This window comes from Natrix helvetica (genome assembly GCF_964273705.1).
Source record: "Natrix helvetica genome assembly, chromosome: 1".
Taxonomy (NCBI): Eukaryota; Metazoa; Chordata; class Lepidosauria; order Squamata; family Natricidae; genus Natrix; species Natrix helvetica.
Window position 1 is genome coordinate 333,287,170 of NC_138548.1, and position 16,201 is coordinate 333,303,370.

Consider the following 16,201-nt stretch of genomic DNA (forward strand, 5'->3'; position numbering starts at 1 on the left):
GAAACAAGCTTTGATCTACACTGTGGAAACCAATGGAAAATAGCCCCACATAATTAATGACAGAGAGTCATTGGAAACTATTGGTGAATAGAAATGTCCTTTGAATGAATAGTTCTCTTAAATGACATTCAAGACTGAGAGTTATAAAATAGATACAGAGGTATACATTCAGATTCCCCCCCCCCCCTTCATCATATGACTCTGAGTGTTTCTCAACCTTGACAACTTTTAAGATATATGGACTTTACATAATTCCCCAAACAGCGTTCCCTTTCTTTGGTAGCTGGGGAATTTTGGGAATTGAAGCCCATACATCAGGGGTGTCCAAACTTGGGAACTTTAAGACTTGTGGACTTCAACTCCCAGAATTCCCTAGCCAGCATGGTCTTAAAGTTCCCAAGTTTGGACACCCCTGCCATACATCTTAAAGTTGCCAAGGTCGAGAAACAATGGTCTTGACTCAATTCAATTATTTTAAAGTTGAGCAGTAGCTATTTATATTACTATAACTTAAGTGTTTATAAAATATCCCAAAGATGCTTTTTCAAAAGGCAACTAGACTTGTTTTTCCCCTTGAAGACGATTTGCTTATCGTCCAAGAAGCTTCTTCAGTTCTGACTGTCTGTAGAATAGTAGTACAATTTTGAAAGGTGGATGGTTTGATAATTGCATCATTGTTATTATATTGAATAGTTCATTTATATGTTACCTTTTAACATTTTCCCTGGTTTTGTCGCTTTTTTATCCTTTTTTTTTAGTCAGTTTAGTTTACATTTTCTTTTTGAGCATATACTTTATGATGTAACAGTTTAGGTTTTGTCTGAAGTCGATTCACATAGATTTGTTATCAATTCTAATTAACATGCAATATCTTTTAAGGGAATTTAACTGTGGTGCACCATGACTTCTTTTAAAAACTGTAGATTTTGACAGCCAATACATGCATTTTGGTTCATAAACACATTTGGAAAAGATGTCAAACATGTTCTACTCTTCTCATTTCTCTACTTTAATTCCTGCTTTTAAGCATGGTATTTGTTTATTGTACTAAGAACACGTAAAGTTTAGATTGGGTTTTGTTGTGTGTTACTAAGGTATCTTGTGAAGGATACTTACTACTTTATTTTCTTTTAAAACTGCAGGGCATGCCAAAGATCACAGAAACCCTAAAAGACAAAACAGGGCAAAGCAGTGGCCCCCCAATAGCATATTCTCTGACATAGAGGCTTTGAAACTTAACTTAGGCGAATTTCCTGCATCCAGTAAAAACAACACTGGCACCATAAGGAAAAAAAGTAGTCCACGAAGAATCAAAAGATTTCTCTCCTATCCTCGATATGTGGAAGTTATGGTGGTGGCAGACAGTCGAATGGCTTCATACCATGGAAGTAATCTTCAGCACTACATTTTGACATTAATGTCTATAGTAAGTATTAAAATTTATTTATTTTACTTAATTATTTACCGTTTGTGTATCCCACCATTAGTACTTTTATAAGTTACTCAAAGCAGCAAATATACCTAATACTCCTTCCTCCTCCTATTTTCCCCACAGCAACAGTCCTATGAGATGGGTTGGGCTGACAGAGTTTGCCCAAGCTCATCCCATTAGATTTCATGGCTAAGATGGAACTAGAACTCATGGTCTCTCTGTTTCTAGCCTAGTGCCTTAATCAATAGATCAAACTGGCTCTCTCTATATTGCTGTGCACCTCCACTGTGCTCTGAAATGTTATACTTGTGCACTAACCAAACTGAGTGGGTGACCTATGTTAGTCTTTTTCCTTCTTTTGGCCTCTAAATGTAGAACATGATTACCCACAGTGGAATGGTTCTTCAGTGAAGAACATGACGACCTACAATGGAATGGTTCTTCAGTGTAGAACATGACTAACCATGGTGGAATGGTTCTTCAGTGTAGAACATGACTAACCATGGTGGAATGGTTCTTCAGTGTAGAACATGACTAACCTTGGTGGAATGGTTCTTCAGTGTAGAACATGACTAACCATGGTGGAATGGTTCTTCAGTGTAGAACATGACTAACCTTGGTGGAATGGTTCTTCAGTGTAGAACATGACTAACCATGGTGGAATGGTTCTTCAGTGTAGAACATGACTAACCATGGTGGAATGGTTCTTCAGTGTAGAACATGACTAACCATGGTGGAATGGTTCTTCAGTGTAGAACATGACTAACCATGGTGGAATGGTTCTTCAGTGTAGAACATGACTAACCATGGTGGAATGGTTCTTCAGTGTAAAACATGACTAACCTTGGTGGAATGGTTCTTCAGTGTAGAACATGACTAACCATGGTGGAATGGTTCTTCAGTGTAGAACATGAGTAACCTTGGTAGAATGGTTCTTCAGTGTAGAACATGACTAACCATGGTGGAATGGTTCTTCAGTGTAGAACATGACTAACCATGGTGGAATGGTTCTTCAGTGTAGAACATGACTAACCTTGGTGGAATGGTTCTTCAGTGTAGAACATGACTAACCATGGTGGAATGATTGTTCAGTGTAGAACATGACTAACCATGATGGAAGGGTTTTTGTGTATAAAATTTGACTACCCACAGTGGAATGGTTTGGAACAGTGGTGGGTTCCTACCAGTTCGGACTGGTTCGCTGAACGGGAAGTGGTTTGGCTGCCTGGGTCACTGGAACCGGCAGTTACCCAGGCCTGCCATACGCCCGAACCGGTTTTCAGGGTGGTGCCATAGGTGCTACCATCTTGGGTTTTTGCTTCTGCGCATGCGCAGAGCAATTTTTATTGCACAGTGCATGCGCGTGCAGTGCAGCCACAAGCAAACCAGCAGTAGTGACTGCCAGAACCCACCCCTGGTTTGGAAGACTCCTGATGTGGAATTCTGATTTGGAATCATGATCTGATAGGTCAAAGGGAGCCTCCCAAGATACAGCCAATTCTCTTTGTAGAGGGTGCTTACCAGACATAGAACTCACGTGAAGAAAATGACTGTGCAATTGTAAATATGTTAAAAACTCTTGGATTTTTCCATTGCATTCTGTGGGCAGTTCTTCTGGGGGAGTCCTGAAAGCAGCATTCAGCTTGAGTCCAGAAATTCCCACTCCAAACAATGACATTACTTGCTGAAATAATTCATTATTTCTATGTCCAAACCATTCTGTAAGATCCTGGAAGCTGCATATCTTTACATTCAGGACATTTGTTTACAAATGTATATAGTTTTGCATATTGAGGTAAGTCTTGGTATGTGAAAACAGCCTATTTTTGTGTGGTCTCTGTTTGTTCGCAGACTTATAATTACTAAATCGCCTAAGCAATTTTTCTCGGAGAACAGTGATTTCTGAAAGAAACAAAGCAAAACAAAACAAAGACCCCACAAACAAAAAAACAAACCCAAAATAAATAAATAAAAACCTTTTAATTTTTTTTCTCCTTGTAATGTTTTGTAATAAATTTGGTACATTATATAAACAAAGAACATTTTCCCCCTTTGTTCTCTTTTAAATCTGCTCTATGCTTCTTAAGCCACTCTTTTTGCTAGATTCCTCATTTCAACTTTAGATTTCCTTTTGGCTTTAAAGTAGAGTTATCATGGCTTTTGCTTCCTGACCACCAAGAAGGTGCTTTATACTTTATTACTGTAAAAGCTGCGCTTCCAGCACCTGTATGATTGTCAAAGAGAGGATATATAAATAATATGAGTTAAGGAAGATAATACCAGTCTGGATAGGGAAGATTGTCAGTCAGTCTGGTAGCCCAGGGCTGTTTTCCGTCTGTGCTTGCTAACTGAAAAGGAAAAGAAAAAAGTTATATCCAGTTCCAATCTTGGTTGCCTGCTGCTTTATGGTGCAGCATTTCCTTCTGTGTAACCTTCACTTTTTGCTTCCTTGTATATTTGTTAATACAATAAAAGTGGCATCATTTTCAAAAGAAGTGGGGGGGGGGAAGCTGTCAATTCTTTCCTTGCTTGTATGCTAATTAACATTTTTAAAAATTTATCTTTTACGCAGGTAGCATCTATATACAAAGACCCAAGCATTGGGAATTTAATTAATATTGTTATTGTGAAATTAGCCATCATACATAATGAACAGGTAATTGCTTTTGAGAATACTCCCTTTCTTTTGTGTATCTGCTTGTTATGTTTCCAAAAATGCCTTCTTAATTATTCCTTCAAGGAGATGCTTCACAACATGTCATGCCTGACAATTCGCTGTGTTTCAAACTGCTGAAACCTGACTGGTAGAGGCAGGTAGTTTAAATGTATCTCAGTCACGGGGCCTATATATTTTAGCTTGCATTAAGACCAAAAATCATTAGCCGCTGTGTATCTCGGATGTATACATACACATATACATACCTACAAACAGATATAGGGGTGTATAGATAGAAATATAGATACTGTAGATAGACAGACAGACAGACAGACAGACAGACAGACAGACAGACAGACAGACAGACAGACATGGTAGGTAAATGGGTGTGTGGATGGATGGATGGATGGATGGATGGATGGATGGATGGATGGATGTAGGCGGAGATAGAGATAAGGGTAAAGATTCCCCTTGCACATATGTGCTAGTCATTCCCAACTCTAGTTGGTGGTGCTCATCTCCATTTCAAAACTAAAGAGCCAGCGCTGGCCAAAGACATCTCCATGGTCATGTGGCCCGCATGACTAAACGCCAAAGGTGCACGGAGCGCTGTTACCTTCCCACCAAAGGCGGTCGCTATTTTTCTACTTGCATTTGTACATGCTTGTGAATTGCTAGGTTGGCAGAAAGAGATAGAAATATATAAATAAAATGAAGAAAGGTGATGGGGAAAGGGTAAGATAGCAAATTGTTTTTGTTGTTGTGGGAGGGGGTGACATGCAAGCAGGATCAAGTTACACATTTTCTGATTTGAAGGATCCTTGGTACTCTCTGAGCTTGATAGTTTTCTTGCAGACATTTCGTTATCCAAACTAGGCTACGTCATCAATGCTAGTAAGGATATTTTCCGATTTCTGACATGTACTCCCAGGCCAAAAGATTCACCACAATTGATGTACAGTGAGCCAGATCAAATCAAGTTTATTTGTTAGATTAATACATCACTCCCCTGTCCTCTAGTCTTTAGATCAGGATTTCTCAATCTTAGCAACTTTAAACTCTGATTCCCAGAATTCCCCAGCCATCATGGGAGTTGAATTCCAAACTGCTTAAAGTTGCTAAGGTTGAGAATAGATTGCATTTCTCTATTTTCCCCGACAGCCATTCTAGAAGCTTGGAGGCATCTAATGGAGAGTGATTGGTTAAAAAGTCACCTAATGTGTTTTTATGGCTAATAGTCTGCTCTCTCTAATCCTAGTTCAGCGCTTTCACTAGCACTTCATCCTGGGACTCAGTTAAAAAGCTAACATCTATGTTTTCACAATATGCTAACTTCAGTTGATTTTAACTTGGGCTGTTTTGTTTTTGTGGGTCAGCACCTTGTATTAATGCAGGCAATTTAATTAGTTTGATTCAGTGCATTGCGAGAAGCCAAAAAATAGGTTAATTTGGCAATCAAATAAAGTGGGTTGTGTGAGCCCATCTAATATGTAATTTAGCACTCAGTTTTTCTTTTTGTAGGAAAGACTTTGTGGGAGAGGAAACACGCAGAGCTATTTTTCTGATGGTTTCTAGTACGGTTGATAATTACTAAAGCTGATTGCGAATCTTGTTCATGTTACTTTGCGATTTTATGACCATCCTTTTCACACTTTATTGTTTATTGAGTTTATATATATATTTCTGACGCATATTTGGGGCAGAAAAATGTTACATAGGTATTTTGTTATCCGAATGAGATGCCTTTTAATAAAATTGGAAAAGTTGATTCCAGTTTACTTCCGCAAGGAGGGAGGATATCTAAGGAGGATAGAATCATTCTTTTTGTACCTTTTATGTTTAGGATGGCCCAGCCATATCTTACAATGCTCAGACAACACTAAAAAACTTTTGCCAATGGCAGCAAACTCAGAACCAGCTCAGTGAAGAACATCCAGATAAACATGATACTGCTGTATTGGTGACAAGGTATGTCATGCGAAGCTTTCAGCTCATGCTGAAATAATCATGTGATTGTTTTTTCCCTGCCATTCAGTCATATCTGGTTCTCCGAGACTGTCTAGACAAGTTGATGTAGTTTACCTGGCAAGTTTTTTCAGGGGTGGTTTGCCATTGCAAGGGCTGAGAGAACGGGACTGGGCAAAGGTCACTGAGTTGCCTTCATGCCCAATGCAAGGTTAGAACTTCCAATCTCCCAGTTTCTAACCTACTGCTTTAACCACTACACATGTTGGCTCTCAAACTAGGTTCCCACAGACTGGTACCACCCAAATAGGTTCCCAGAATCCTGAACCATGGGGTTTGCCTGCTGGGAAATATGGAAAATATAGTCCTAACACATGAAGACAGTACTAAGTTGCAGAAAACTGACTTGATCTATAACAGCAAAAATATCAAATGATTCTAGTTAGAAGCATAAGGGACAATCTGGTTGTAACCGGATCAATTTAGCAATAGATTATGAACAGCCTATGGTACAGAGAATCTTTCTAGCTACCTCCATGGGCTGAATTTTGGCAAAAAAAATACAAGATATTGTAACCTCTATAGCAGAAATATACCTTTCTTTTTTAAAGAGGTGGGGAAGGACAGTGGCGTATTAGCCATTAAGCAGACTAAGCACGTGCTTAAGGCACCAGGCCCAAAGGGGGCACCACAAAGTTGAGAAAGAAAGAAAAAACAATGAAGATTTGTACAGTATGTACAAAGGAGAGGCACCAAGATTTGTCAGTGTTTAGGGCACCAGTAAGCCTTAATCCGCCACTGGGGAAGGACCATGCAGTTGTGACTTATAACAAGCTGATCATCACATCCCAAAACCTGGCTGAGGCCAGGACAAAAATAATAGTATTTAAATGCATGCAGTTGAATGTTAATGTTAATTTACGTTTCAGATCGTTGGTTGAAAATATATATATATATATATATATATATATATATATATATATATATATATATATATATATATATATATATATATATATATATATATATATATATATATACATACATACATACATACATACATACATACATACATACATACATACATACATACATACAAAGGAGGATATATATATATGATTACTCCATATGTAATTTACATGTATTATTCTAACACTTTTTTATAAAAATAAAGTTCATTCTTGTTTTTGAGCCTGCTGTTACTGAATCGGTATGAAAAAATATTGAAAATTAACATTTGGCAGGAAGAATAGGTTTTATTGTATTGCAAATGATGACTTGCACGGAGATTAAAGGCATTAAAAGTGTGTTTTGCTTTCAGGCAGGATATTTGTAGAGCTCATGACAAATGTGATACTTTAGGTAAGCTTAATCTCCTTTTTTTAACTCTTTAAGATGATAACATTTTGACAGCATGTTGTGTGTCTTTATAACAAGTTCTTTTTTTATTGTTTTTTTTTTTAATTTCCCAGGTTTGGCTGAATTGGGTACCGTCTGTGATCCATACCGAAGTTGTTCGATTAGTGAAGACAGTGGACTAAGTACTGCTTTTACAATTGCACATGAACTTGGCCATGTGTATGTGCTGTCATTTTATATCAACTTTAAAAACAGCAGTATACAATATTGGGTAATATTTTGAAAAAGCCTGTACAGATAGTCCTCAACCTATGACCACAATGGAGCCCGACATTTCTGTTGCTAAGCGAGACACTTGAATTTATATCCTGCCATTCACAAAAAGTTGTATTGCCCCATTTTACGACCTTTCTTGCCACAGTTGTTAAGTGAATCACTGCAGTTGTTCAGTTAGTAACATGGCTGTTAAGTGAATCTGGCCTCCCCATTGACTTTGCTTCTCCGGAGGCCACAAAAGGTGATCACATGGACACAGCACTCGGCAGCTGTCATAAATATAAGTCAGCTGTCAAGCATCCAAATTTTGACCACGTGACCATGGAGATGCTGTAACAGTCATAAGTGTGAAAAACATTCATAGGTCAGTGCCATTGTAACTTTGAATGGTCATTAAATGAATTGGTATAAGTCAAGGCTCCCTATAGAATGATATATTAAACAGGGTTGATTTGGGGCAGGGAGAAGATGATGCATTTTTAGATGAAGAAAATCAAGGGATTAGGACCTTGTCTTCTAAGTTTGAATTTACAAAATTGTCTTCTAAGTTTGAATTTACAAAAAGGCAGAAGCTTTCCTGTTTCTACCTTTCCTCTGCAGCCTTCCATGGCTTTGTCCTTTAAAAAACTGATGAGGATCTTGGGAATGAAGCTATAGATTAGTGATGACGAACCTTTTTGTAAAGGCGTGCCAAAATTGTGGAAACAAACTTCTGGTTGGCCCATTGGGTCTGTTTTTTGCCTTCTCCAGACTTTGGAGGCTTTCCTGAAGCCTGGGGAGGGCGAAAACGGCCTTCCCCTGGCCCTCCGGAAGGCCGAAAAGCAGCTGGACCCGATGGCTCACATGCCAGCTATAGCCATCACAGCTATAGGTGGAGGGAGATCAGATGGAGATGTCTTCTCATGTGAACTGAGTTGCGTTTAAGATCCAAGCCATTCTTTTCTTTTTCATCGTTTGAAACTGAGATACATTATATGCATTATATAATTTTTTACCTTAAAAACAGGAATTGTAAACAGAATTGTTCCTGTCCAGAATTGTTCCCTTTTTTCATTGTCTTAAGATGATCTTTCTATGGCCTTGCCACCAGCTGCTCTTGAATTTATCTCCTGCCATTCACAAAAAGATGGCAGCCATTTTTCAAAACCACAATTTATAACGGTTTTACCAGAAACCCGCTTTTACTTCTTGGTTTCTGGCAAAATATGTCCCATGGTGAATATCAACTCTAGCGTTTGCTTTATGACCGGCCCGTTTGCTTTACAACTGCCGTGTTTCCATAACAACCACCACAAAAAAAGGTAGTAAAATCAGGTTGATCTAATGATGACTTTACTGTACAACTGTAATGTCCAGGCTTAATTATGGTCGTAGGTCGAGGACTCCCTGTAGTTGTGTTCACACAACATACTGGGTGAAAGTAGAATTTGTGTTTATATATTACCTTCAGGTCTAACCAATGTTGTTAATTTAATGTATGTGGTGCATGGGGCAGGGTAGGCCTCAAATCTTAAGATACTGGGCTTATTGACTGGAAATCCAGCAGCGCAGGTTCAAGTCCCAAGCTCCACTCAACAGGATGGGCTCTTGTCCTCGCCCCAGCTCCTGCCAACCTAGCAGTTCAAAAGCATACAAATGCAAGTAGATAAATAAGAACCAGTTCAGTGGAAAGGTAATGGCTCTCTGTGATGTCATGATTGCAGAGATACTCTTTGGGCAGCGCTGGCTCAATGTCCTTGAAAGGGAGATGAGCACTGCCTCCTATCAGTCAGCAATGAGCACTGCCTCCTATCAGTCAGCAACTACTACGTAGCAGAGTAAAATCCATAGGGACCTCTTTACCTTTTACCGATGTGGTACATATCAAGGACAAAGTGATTAATTTAATAAACCGTTCTTTGGTAAAGCGGGAGTTAGTGCATTATGAGAACACAGGCCATAGCGAATGCTGAGGAAAATTCATGATCATCAGGCTATTTGGGGTCCCTCCTTTCGGGGCCTTTTGTGGAACCTCCTTTTTGGGCCTTTTCCTACCACCGTTGCCAAATATTATTGGCATGATTTCCTGCCACTTTTGTGCTACATAAATTGTAATGTTATGCCTCAGATGGGGCTTAATGTGCATTTTCCTCAGACCTTTGTCAAATGTATCGAGAGCTCAAATGATTAGAGAACACAACTTGCACATAAATCTCAATACAATACAATACAATACAATAGCAGAGTTGGAAGGGACCTTGGAGGTCTTCTAGTCCAACCCCCTGCCTAGGCAGGAAACCCTATAACGTTTCAGACAAATGGCTATCCAACATCTTCTTAAAGACTCTCTTCCCTCTCTCTTTAGCAGTTAGCCCATGACCAAATTTAGCGTAGTAAGAGAAGGGAATACAGGTAGGCCTCAACCTATGACCACAATTGAGGCCAAAATTTCTGTTGTTGAGTGAGACATCGGTCAAGTAAATTTTGCCCCATGTTACAATCTTCCTTGCCACACTTGTTAAGGGAATCGCTGCAATTGGTAACCTGGTTGTTAAGTGAATCTTGCTTCCCCATTGATTTTGCTCGTCAAAAGGTGATCACATGACCTTGGGAAACAGCAACGGTCATGAGTATCTGAATTTTGATTTCATGTTCATGGGGATGTTGTAAGCGTGACAAATGGTCATGAGTCACATTTTTCATTGCCGTTGTAACTTTGAACAGTCACTAAATGAGCTGTTGTAAGTCGAGGACTACCTGTATATGTAGCTCAGTATTCAATTGTAGAGTCTTTGGTGTTCTCTGAGCTTTTTTGCTCGCTTGCAGATATTTCACTACACAACTAGGCAACATTATCATCAGTGCTAGTAAAGGTGAGATTTGCTCACTACATTAGCTTGCCCTGCTAGTTTTGTGGGGGTGCAATTTTCTCCTAGATAGTTCCTTGATTAGTGTATTGCTTTCTGCTTGATTGTGTGTCTGGTAATAATCCCTGCTTATCTGGGTGTTGACTGCTGGAGAGGATGTATTCTGGGCTTTTTGTTTCTGTCTTAACTTTTTAATTGTCTTTTTTGAATGGTGCATAAATGTGGTTTACCTATATATGTCCCTTGATGGCTGATTTGTCTGAATGCCAAGCATTTGGGAATTCCCTATTATTTTTGGATTTAGCTTGATTTAGGATGTTCACCATTACCTTAATCAAGGAACTACCAAGGAGAAAGTCACATAGTAGCAAGGTCTACTACTGTACTGCATATAAACAGGGAGAAAATTCAACATTCACTAGCAGTGATTATTTTACCTCACTTTGATGGTGAAACATCTGCAACCTCAAGCTCAGCCAACATAATAAATCTTAAGTATGGCTATTAAAGTTACTCTCCATTGAATCCAAAAATGCCCTACAATAGCAGAAGGTCCTGGCTTTGCACTAATTTCTGCAAGCAGTAAATTTAAGGCACTTTGTTCTTCTCCTAGAAGCCTACTGGATTGAGGGAAGAGGTGGGACAGGAATTTAGTCTTACCCAATCAGAAGAGTAGAAGAGAAAAGAAAGAATGCAGTAGCTGACAATAGAACAGCAAATCTGGACTTACATTTGAATCAAGCCCGTGTTCGTTCAACTGTGATATAGCACAGCTTATTCTACTAGCTGAATCAAAAGTTTTCCAAACTTGAATACATACATACTTTTTCCTAATGCATAACTGAAAATTTGGGAACTAAACTCTTCGTAAATTCAGAAATTAGATGCACTCTTGGGATTATCATAATAGTTCATCTTTTTATTATCTGTACTTTGGGGTGGTTTTTTTTTTGTGGCTTTAATTATATTTTGGTTTATGTGTTTTATTACAAACTCCCGTGAGTTGCAAGATTCAGCAGGATACAAATGTGCTGAATCTATGAAATAATAATGAATTGTTTTAAATTGCTCCAAGAACTGAATAGGTTTTAGGAAAGAGCTAATTAACTGCAATAAACTAGGAAAACTAGGAGTGTTTTAATCAGTCAGTCATAGTGAATTGTAGAATTCAAAAAATATTTCTACAATGGTTGCATAATATGTACAGTGCGTTATAATGCAGAGCAAAATAGTCACAAGTAAATGAATCTTTGAATCCCATGAGGACTAACCTCTTAATTTATGTATATCTGGTGGTATTATTTTGGCTGCTGGTGCTATTTTATTCCCTTGCCTGTACAGAAATTGAAATCCTTTGTTGGGATTGCTCCTGGGTTCAGTTTAGGGACAGATAATCATGGAGAATATCTATGTGGTTGCTAAGAGTCGAAAATAACTTGATGGCATGTAATCAATCATTCTTGGGTTCAGATATATTTAGCCAACTGCAGGATAGCTCCTCTGATTATGCTTATAGGCTACAGGTCTTTGCTTTGGAATGAGGATTCTGGTTTACAGAAAACTACCAATACAGTACTTCATATATCAAAGAAACTGGGTGTAAAATTTTGTATGCTTATCTGCAACTTCTGCACTTCTGTTTTGCAGAATAAATCCTATTTAAATCACAAGCCAGCAGATGCAGCTCTTTTAAACCTCATTGAGTTAACCTGTCTTAATTCATATAATCCTCTATGTATAAAAGTATTTAATTTGGACAAATCAATTTTTTAAAAAATTATTGTGTAACGCAGTGGTCAACCTACGATCTCTCTTTAGATTTAACATGCCCCATGATGACAACAATAAGTGCAAAGAAGAAGGAGGAAAAAGCCAGCAACATGTTATGGCCCCCACCCTCAACTACAACACTAACCCCTGGATGTGGTCAAAATGTAGCCGTAAATACATCACGGAATTTCTGGAGTAAGATTTTAATGATTTCTTGATGCCCATCACGTGATTTTAAAAAAAAAACTTTATGAGCTGCTTTTGGCATAATATTGGGGGAGAGTGACATGCAAATAAATATGATGGTAATGATACACTGTAGGCAAGTGTCTAATGTGTATGTCTCTCTGTGTGTAGGGTGTACCAAAATACAGGCTACATTCACGTTCATTATATGCATTACACTACATGTTTGAATTGGTTGCCATTTTCTTCTAAATGCTTCTTCGTTTGTTTCCCATGCAACTTTTGAACATTCCTAACTGCTGTAACATTTTTTTTCCAGAAAAGATCTGGCTTTTTACACATGGAATGGAGTGCAGTGCTGCAGTGCAGTAGAGTATAAGAGTGGCGTGTAATGGAACGGAATGGAATGGAATAGAATAGAATAGAATGGAATGGAATGGAATGGAATGGAATGGAATGGAACAGAACAGAACAGAACAGAGATGATTAGATGCCATTATTTTGTTTTACCATTTTATGGTTATGTTTTATAGTTACTGGTTTTTACTGCTGTTGTGAGCCACCCAAAGTCATTTAAGTTGGGTGGCTATGTAAATTTATTGTGATCTACCTATGAGATCTGAATTTTGGTACACCTATACAGACATTAATGAACTTTACTGTGCTAGTTTTCCCATAGTGTAAACCATCTGAAATCATTTGAGGTAGAGCAGGATAGAAAGGTTGTTATAACTCGCACATAAATTTAGGAAGCACATAGTGAATGCCGATACATATATGCACCTCAACTCCTGAATCCTTTCTGCATATGGCATGTATGTGGATCATAAGGTGCCCAAGGATGAATTCCTATCCAAACGTTTAGTTTTTCCTTGGTAAAGTCCTGGGTAAAAAAAAAGAACTAAGTCACATGAAAAAAAAGAACACTTCCCTGAAAAAGAGTGTGATCACAAAACCTGGATCAAAAAACGTTGCAATAATTTTTCCTCCCCTAATACTAGATTGGGTATTTTGTTGTTTTCTCCTTCTCTCTCCTCTGTTTTTTCCCAGGTGTTTTCTAGCTACTAAGCAAATTGATTTTCCATTGTGTTCTTAAGGGACAAAAAAATATATATATTTTGAAAGACTCTTCTACAAACTGGGGCAAGGTCCCATCAAATACCGTGTTTCCCCAAAAATAAGACATGGTCTTATTTTCTGTTGATCCCCAAAATAAGCGCTTAGCCTTATTTTCGAGGATATCTTATTATTTTTGAGGTGCAGGAGGCGGCGAGCATGGTCACCTCATGGCTGCTGCTGCGTTGCAATATTTTTGTGGAGGGCTTATTTTCGGGGGAGGGCTTATTTTAGCGCATGTGCTCAAAAGCCCAATTGGGCTTATTATCCGCGGAGGCCTTATTTTCTGGGAAACAGAGTAGTAATATCTCCTTCTTGTTTCTTTTATATCCTCCTTTGGCTATACTTTTACTGATACTCGGTAGCTGAGTTTCATATCAAAAGGAGTATGAAAGAGGTTCATTTTGTAGAATAATAGTGCTAGCTGGGGTTTGGCATGCTTCCAAGAAGAATTTGGAAGAATTGCCAAATAACTCACAGGAGCCCAGTATCTCCACAATTCATTAAAGAAACTCACTTTTTTTCCCCCAGTCGAGTGAAAAAAAAAAGATGCTGCTTCTTCATAGTTGATGAGATTCTTAAGTCAGTCCCATCTTTTTCCACGCACGAAAGCTCCAAAAAAAATCTTTAGTTGTTTAATTAATAGCAGCAAAGTTTTGTGCTCTTGGGAGGTCTGAAGCCTTTCTTCTAAGTCATTTTTGAAACAAGTGTTGAATTTTAAAGTATACTATAGTACTGTTCTTAAGAGCAGGTGCATGTCATAAAATGCATGATTTTGATGGTGCGATAGCGATTGTTCTGTTGTCTGGCAACTATATGAACTGAATGTTTTACTTACTACTGCAGGACAAGTGCTATCTGTTCAGTGTTAATATTCTCCCGATTATCTGTTAGTGGGAGATTTTAAAATAACCGTAATCTACTACCACACTATAGCAGCGAAGATAACTGTAATGCTTTTCGTTTTAGCACTGGATACGGGGAGTGTTTGCTTGATGAGCCTTCATCGAGGACCTACACTTTGCCTCAACAACTTCCTGGTCACATGTATGATGTCAATAAGCAGTGCGAGTTAATTTTTGGGCCTGGAGCTAAGGTTTGCCCTTATATGGTAATGTGCTTTTTTTACTTCTTTGGTTTGCTTATAATACGAACAACTGTTAGGTTTATCAGAAGGAAAATGCCTGCTTGCTATGCCAGATTTGGAGCTGGAAAAAGTCGTCCTAAAAGAAAAAACATTATGGTCTGACCAAAGTTTAGATTTCAGTTTTCAATTCCCCAAACAGGTTTCTACAATATTATGCCTTGTATACATCCAGTGATTTGAGATATGTACAGGTAGTCCTCGACTTACAACCATTTGTTTAGTGACTGTTGGAAGTTACAATGGCACTGAAAAAATGAGTTAAGACTATTTTTCACACTTACGACTGTTGCAGCATCCCCATGATCATAAGATCAAAATTTGGATCCTGGTATGTATTTATGACGGTTGCAACATCCTGCGGTTATGGGTTCACCCTTTGCGACCTTCTGGCAAGCCAAGTCAATGGGGAAGCCAGATTCACTTAACAACGTTACTAAGTTAACAACTGCAGTGATTCACTAAACAACTGTGGCAAGAAAAGGGGCAAAAGTTCACTTAACTATCTTCCTTAAGCATTGGAAACTTTGGGCTCAATTGTGGTTGTAAATCGAGGACATCCTGTAGGTGAATGAAACCAATCCCCATTCTCAAACAAACAGCACCATCCTTCCTTTGGGAATTTTGTCAGCCTTCCCTGGTATGTCCCATGCATTTCATAGCCTAGTGCAACATTTCTCAACTGTGGCAACTTTAAGATGTCTGGACTTCAACTCCCAGAATTCCCCAGCTATTCACCATGCTTGCTGGGGAATTGTGGAAGTTGAAGTCCAGTCAACTTATAGTTGCCAAGATTGAGAAACACTGATCCATTCTCCATCTCTGAAGGTTTTCAAAGAAAGCCTGGACAACCATTTGTCGGGATGATATGTAAGGACTCCTGCCTTGGGCAGAAGGTTAGACTAGAAGATCTCCAAGGTCCTTTCCAGCCCCATGATTCTATGATCTTAGTGAAAGCAGGTTATAGCAAAATACAGGCTATGTCTGAATAATTGCTAGAAGGTAGCCTATTTGATCAGCAATTTATATACTTATAAGCAATTTTTAAAAAATGTTCAGAAGTAATTTGTCATTGTACGAGTGTAATAATCTCTAAAATTAGGTTGAATTTGTGAGAGAAAAATCCATTAGCATAAAAAGTAGGGAGCTTGTTTACAGACATTCAGCGCCACCTGTTTATACAAGCAAATATCTTAACAGAGTTGTTGTTTTCTTTATACAGCTAAGAAAGAGCTGTGACTGTTGATGTCACACTCATGGCCTCTTGATTATTTAATCAGGATTTAGGTGACATAGAAAATGACTAATCAGAGGAGTTGCAGATTAAATGCAACCTTAGTTTTATCAGCATGTGTTAAATGCCTTCAACAGTAGCACTTACAGTATACGCAATATGCACATATACCGTAATTTCAACTTTGAATCTGTTTTTGTAACTTGGGGCTTGATGT

At 38.4% G+C, this 16,201-nt stretch overlaps 1 protein-coding gene across 2 annotated transcripts in view; it reads left to right on the plus strand.

Annotated features, from left to right (window-relative positions):
- Positions 1 to 16,201, plus strand: part of ADAMTS9 (ADAM metallopeptidase with thrombospondin type 1 motif 9) — a 174,353-nt gene that overhangs the window by 26,637 nt on the left and 131,515 nt on the right. For both annotated transcript variants that reach the window (XM_081938876.1, XM_081938877.1), the window contains exons 4-10: positions 1,143 to 1,426; positions 4,005 to 4,088; positions 5,932 to 6,056; positions 7,375 to 7,415; positions 7,526 to 7,631; positions 12,353 to 12,499; positions 14,576 to 14,717. In XM_081938876.1, coding sequence (XP_081795002.1) covers positions 1,143 to 1,426; positions 4,005 to 4,088; positions 5,932 to 6,056; positions 7,375 to 7,415; positions 7,526 to 7,631; positions 12,353 to 12,499; positions 14,576 to 14,717 — 929 coding nt within the window. The remainder of the gene's footprint in view (positions 1 to 1,142; positions 1,427 to 4,004; positions 4,089 to 5,931; positions 6,057 to 7,374; positions 7,416 to 7,525; positions 7,632 to 12,352; positions 12,500 to 14,575; positions 14,718 to 16,201) is intronic.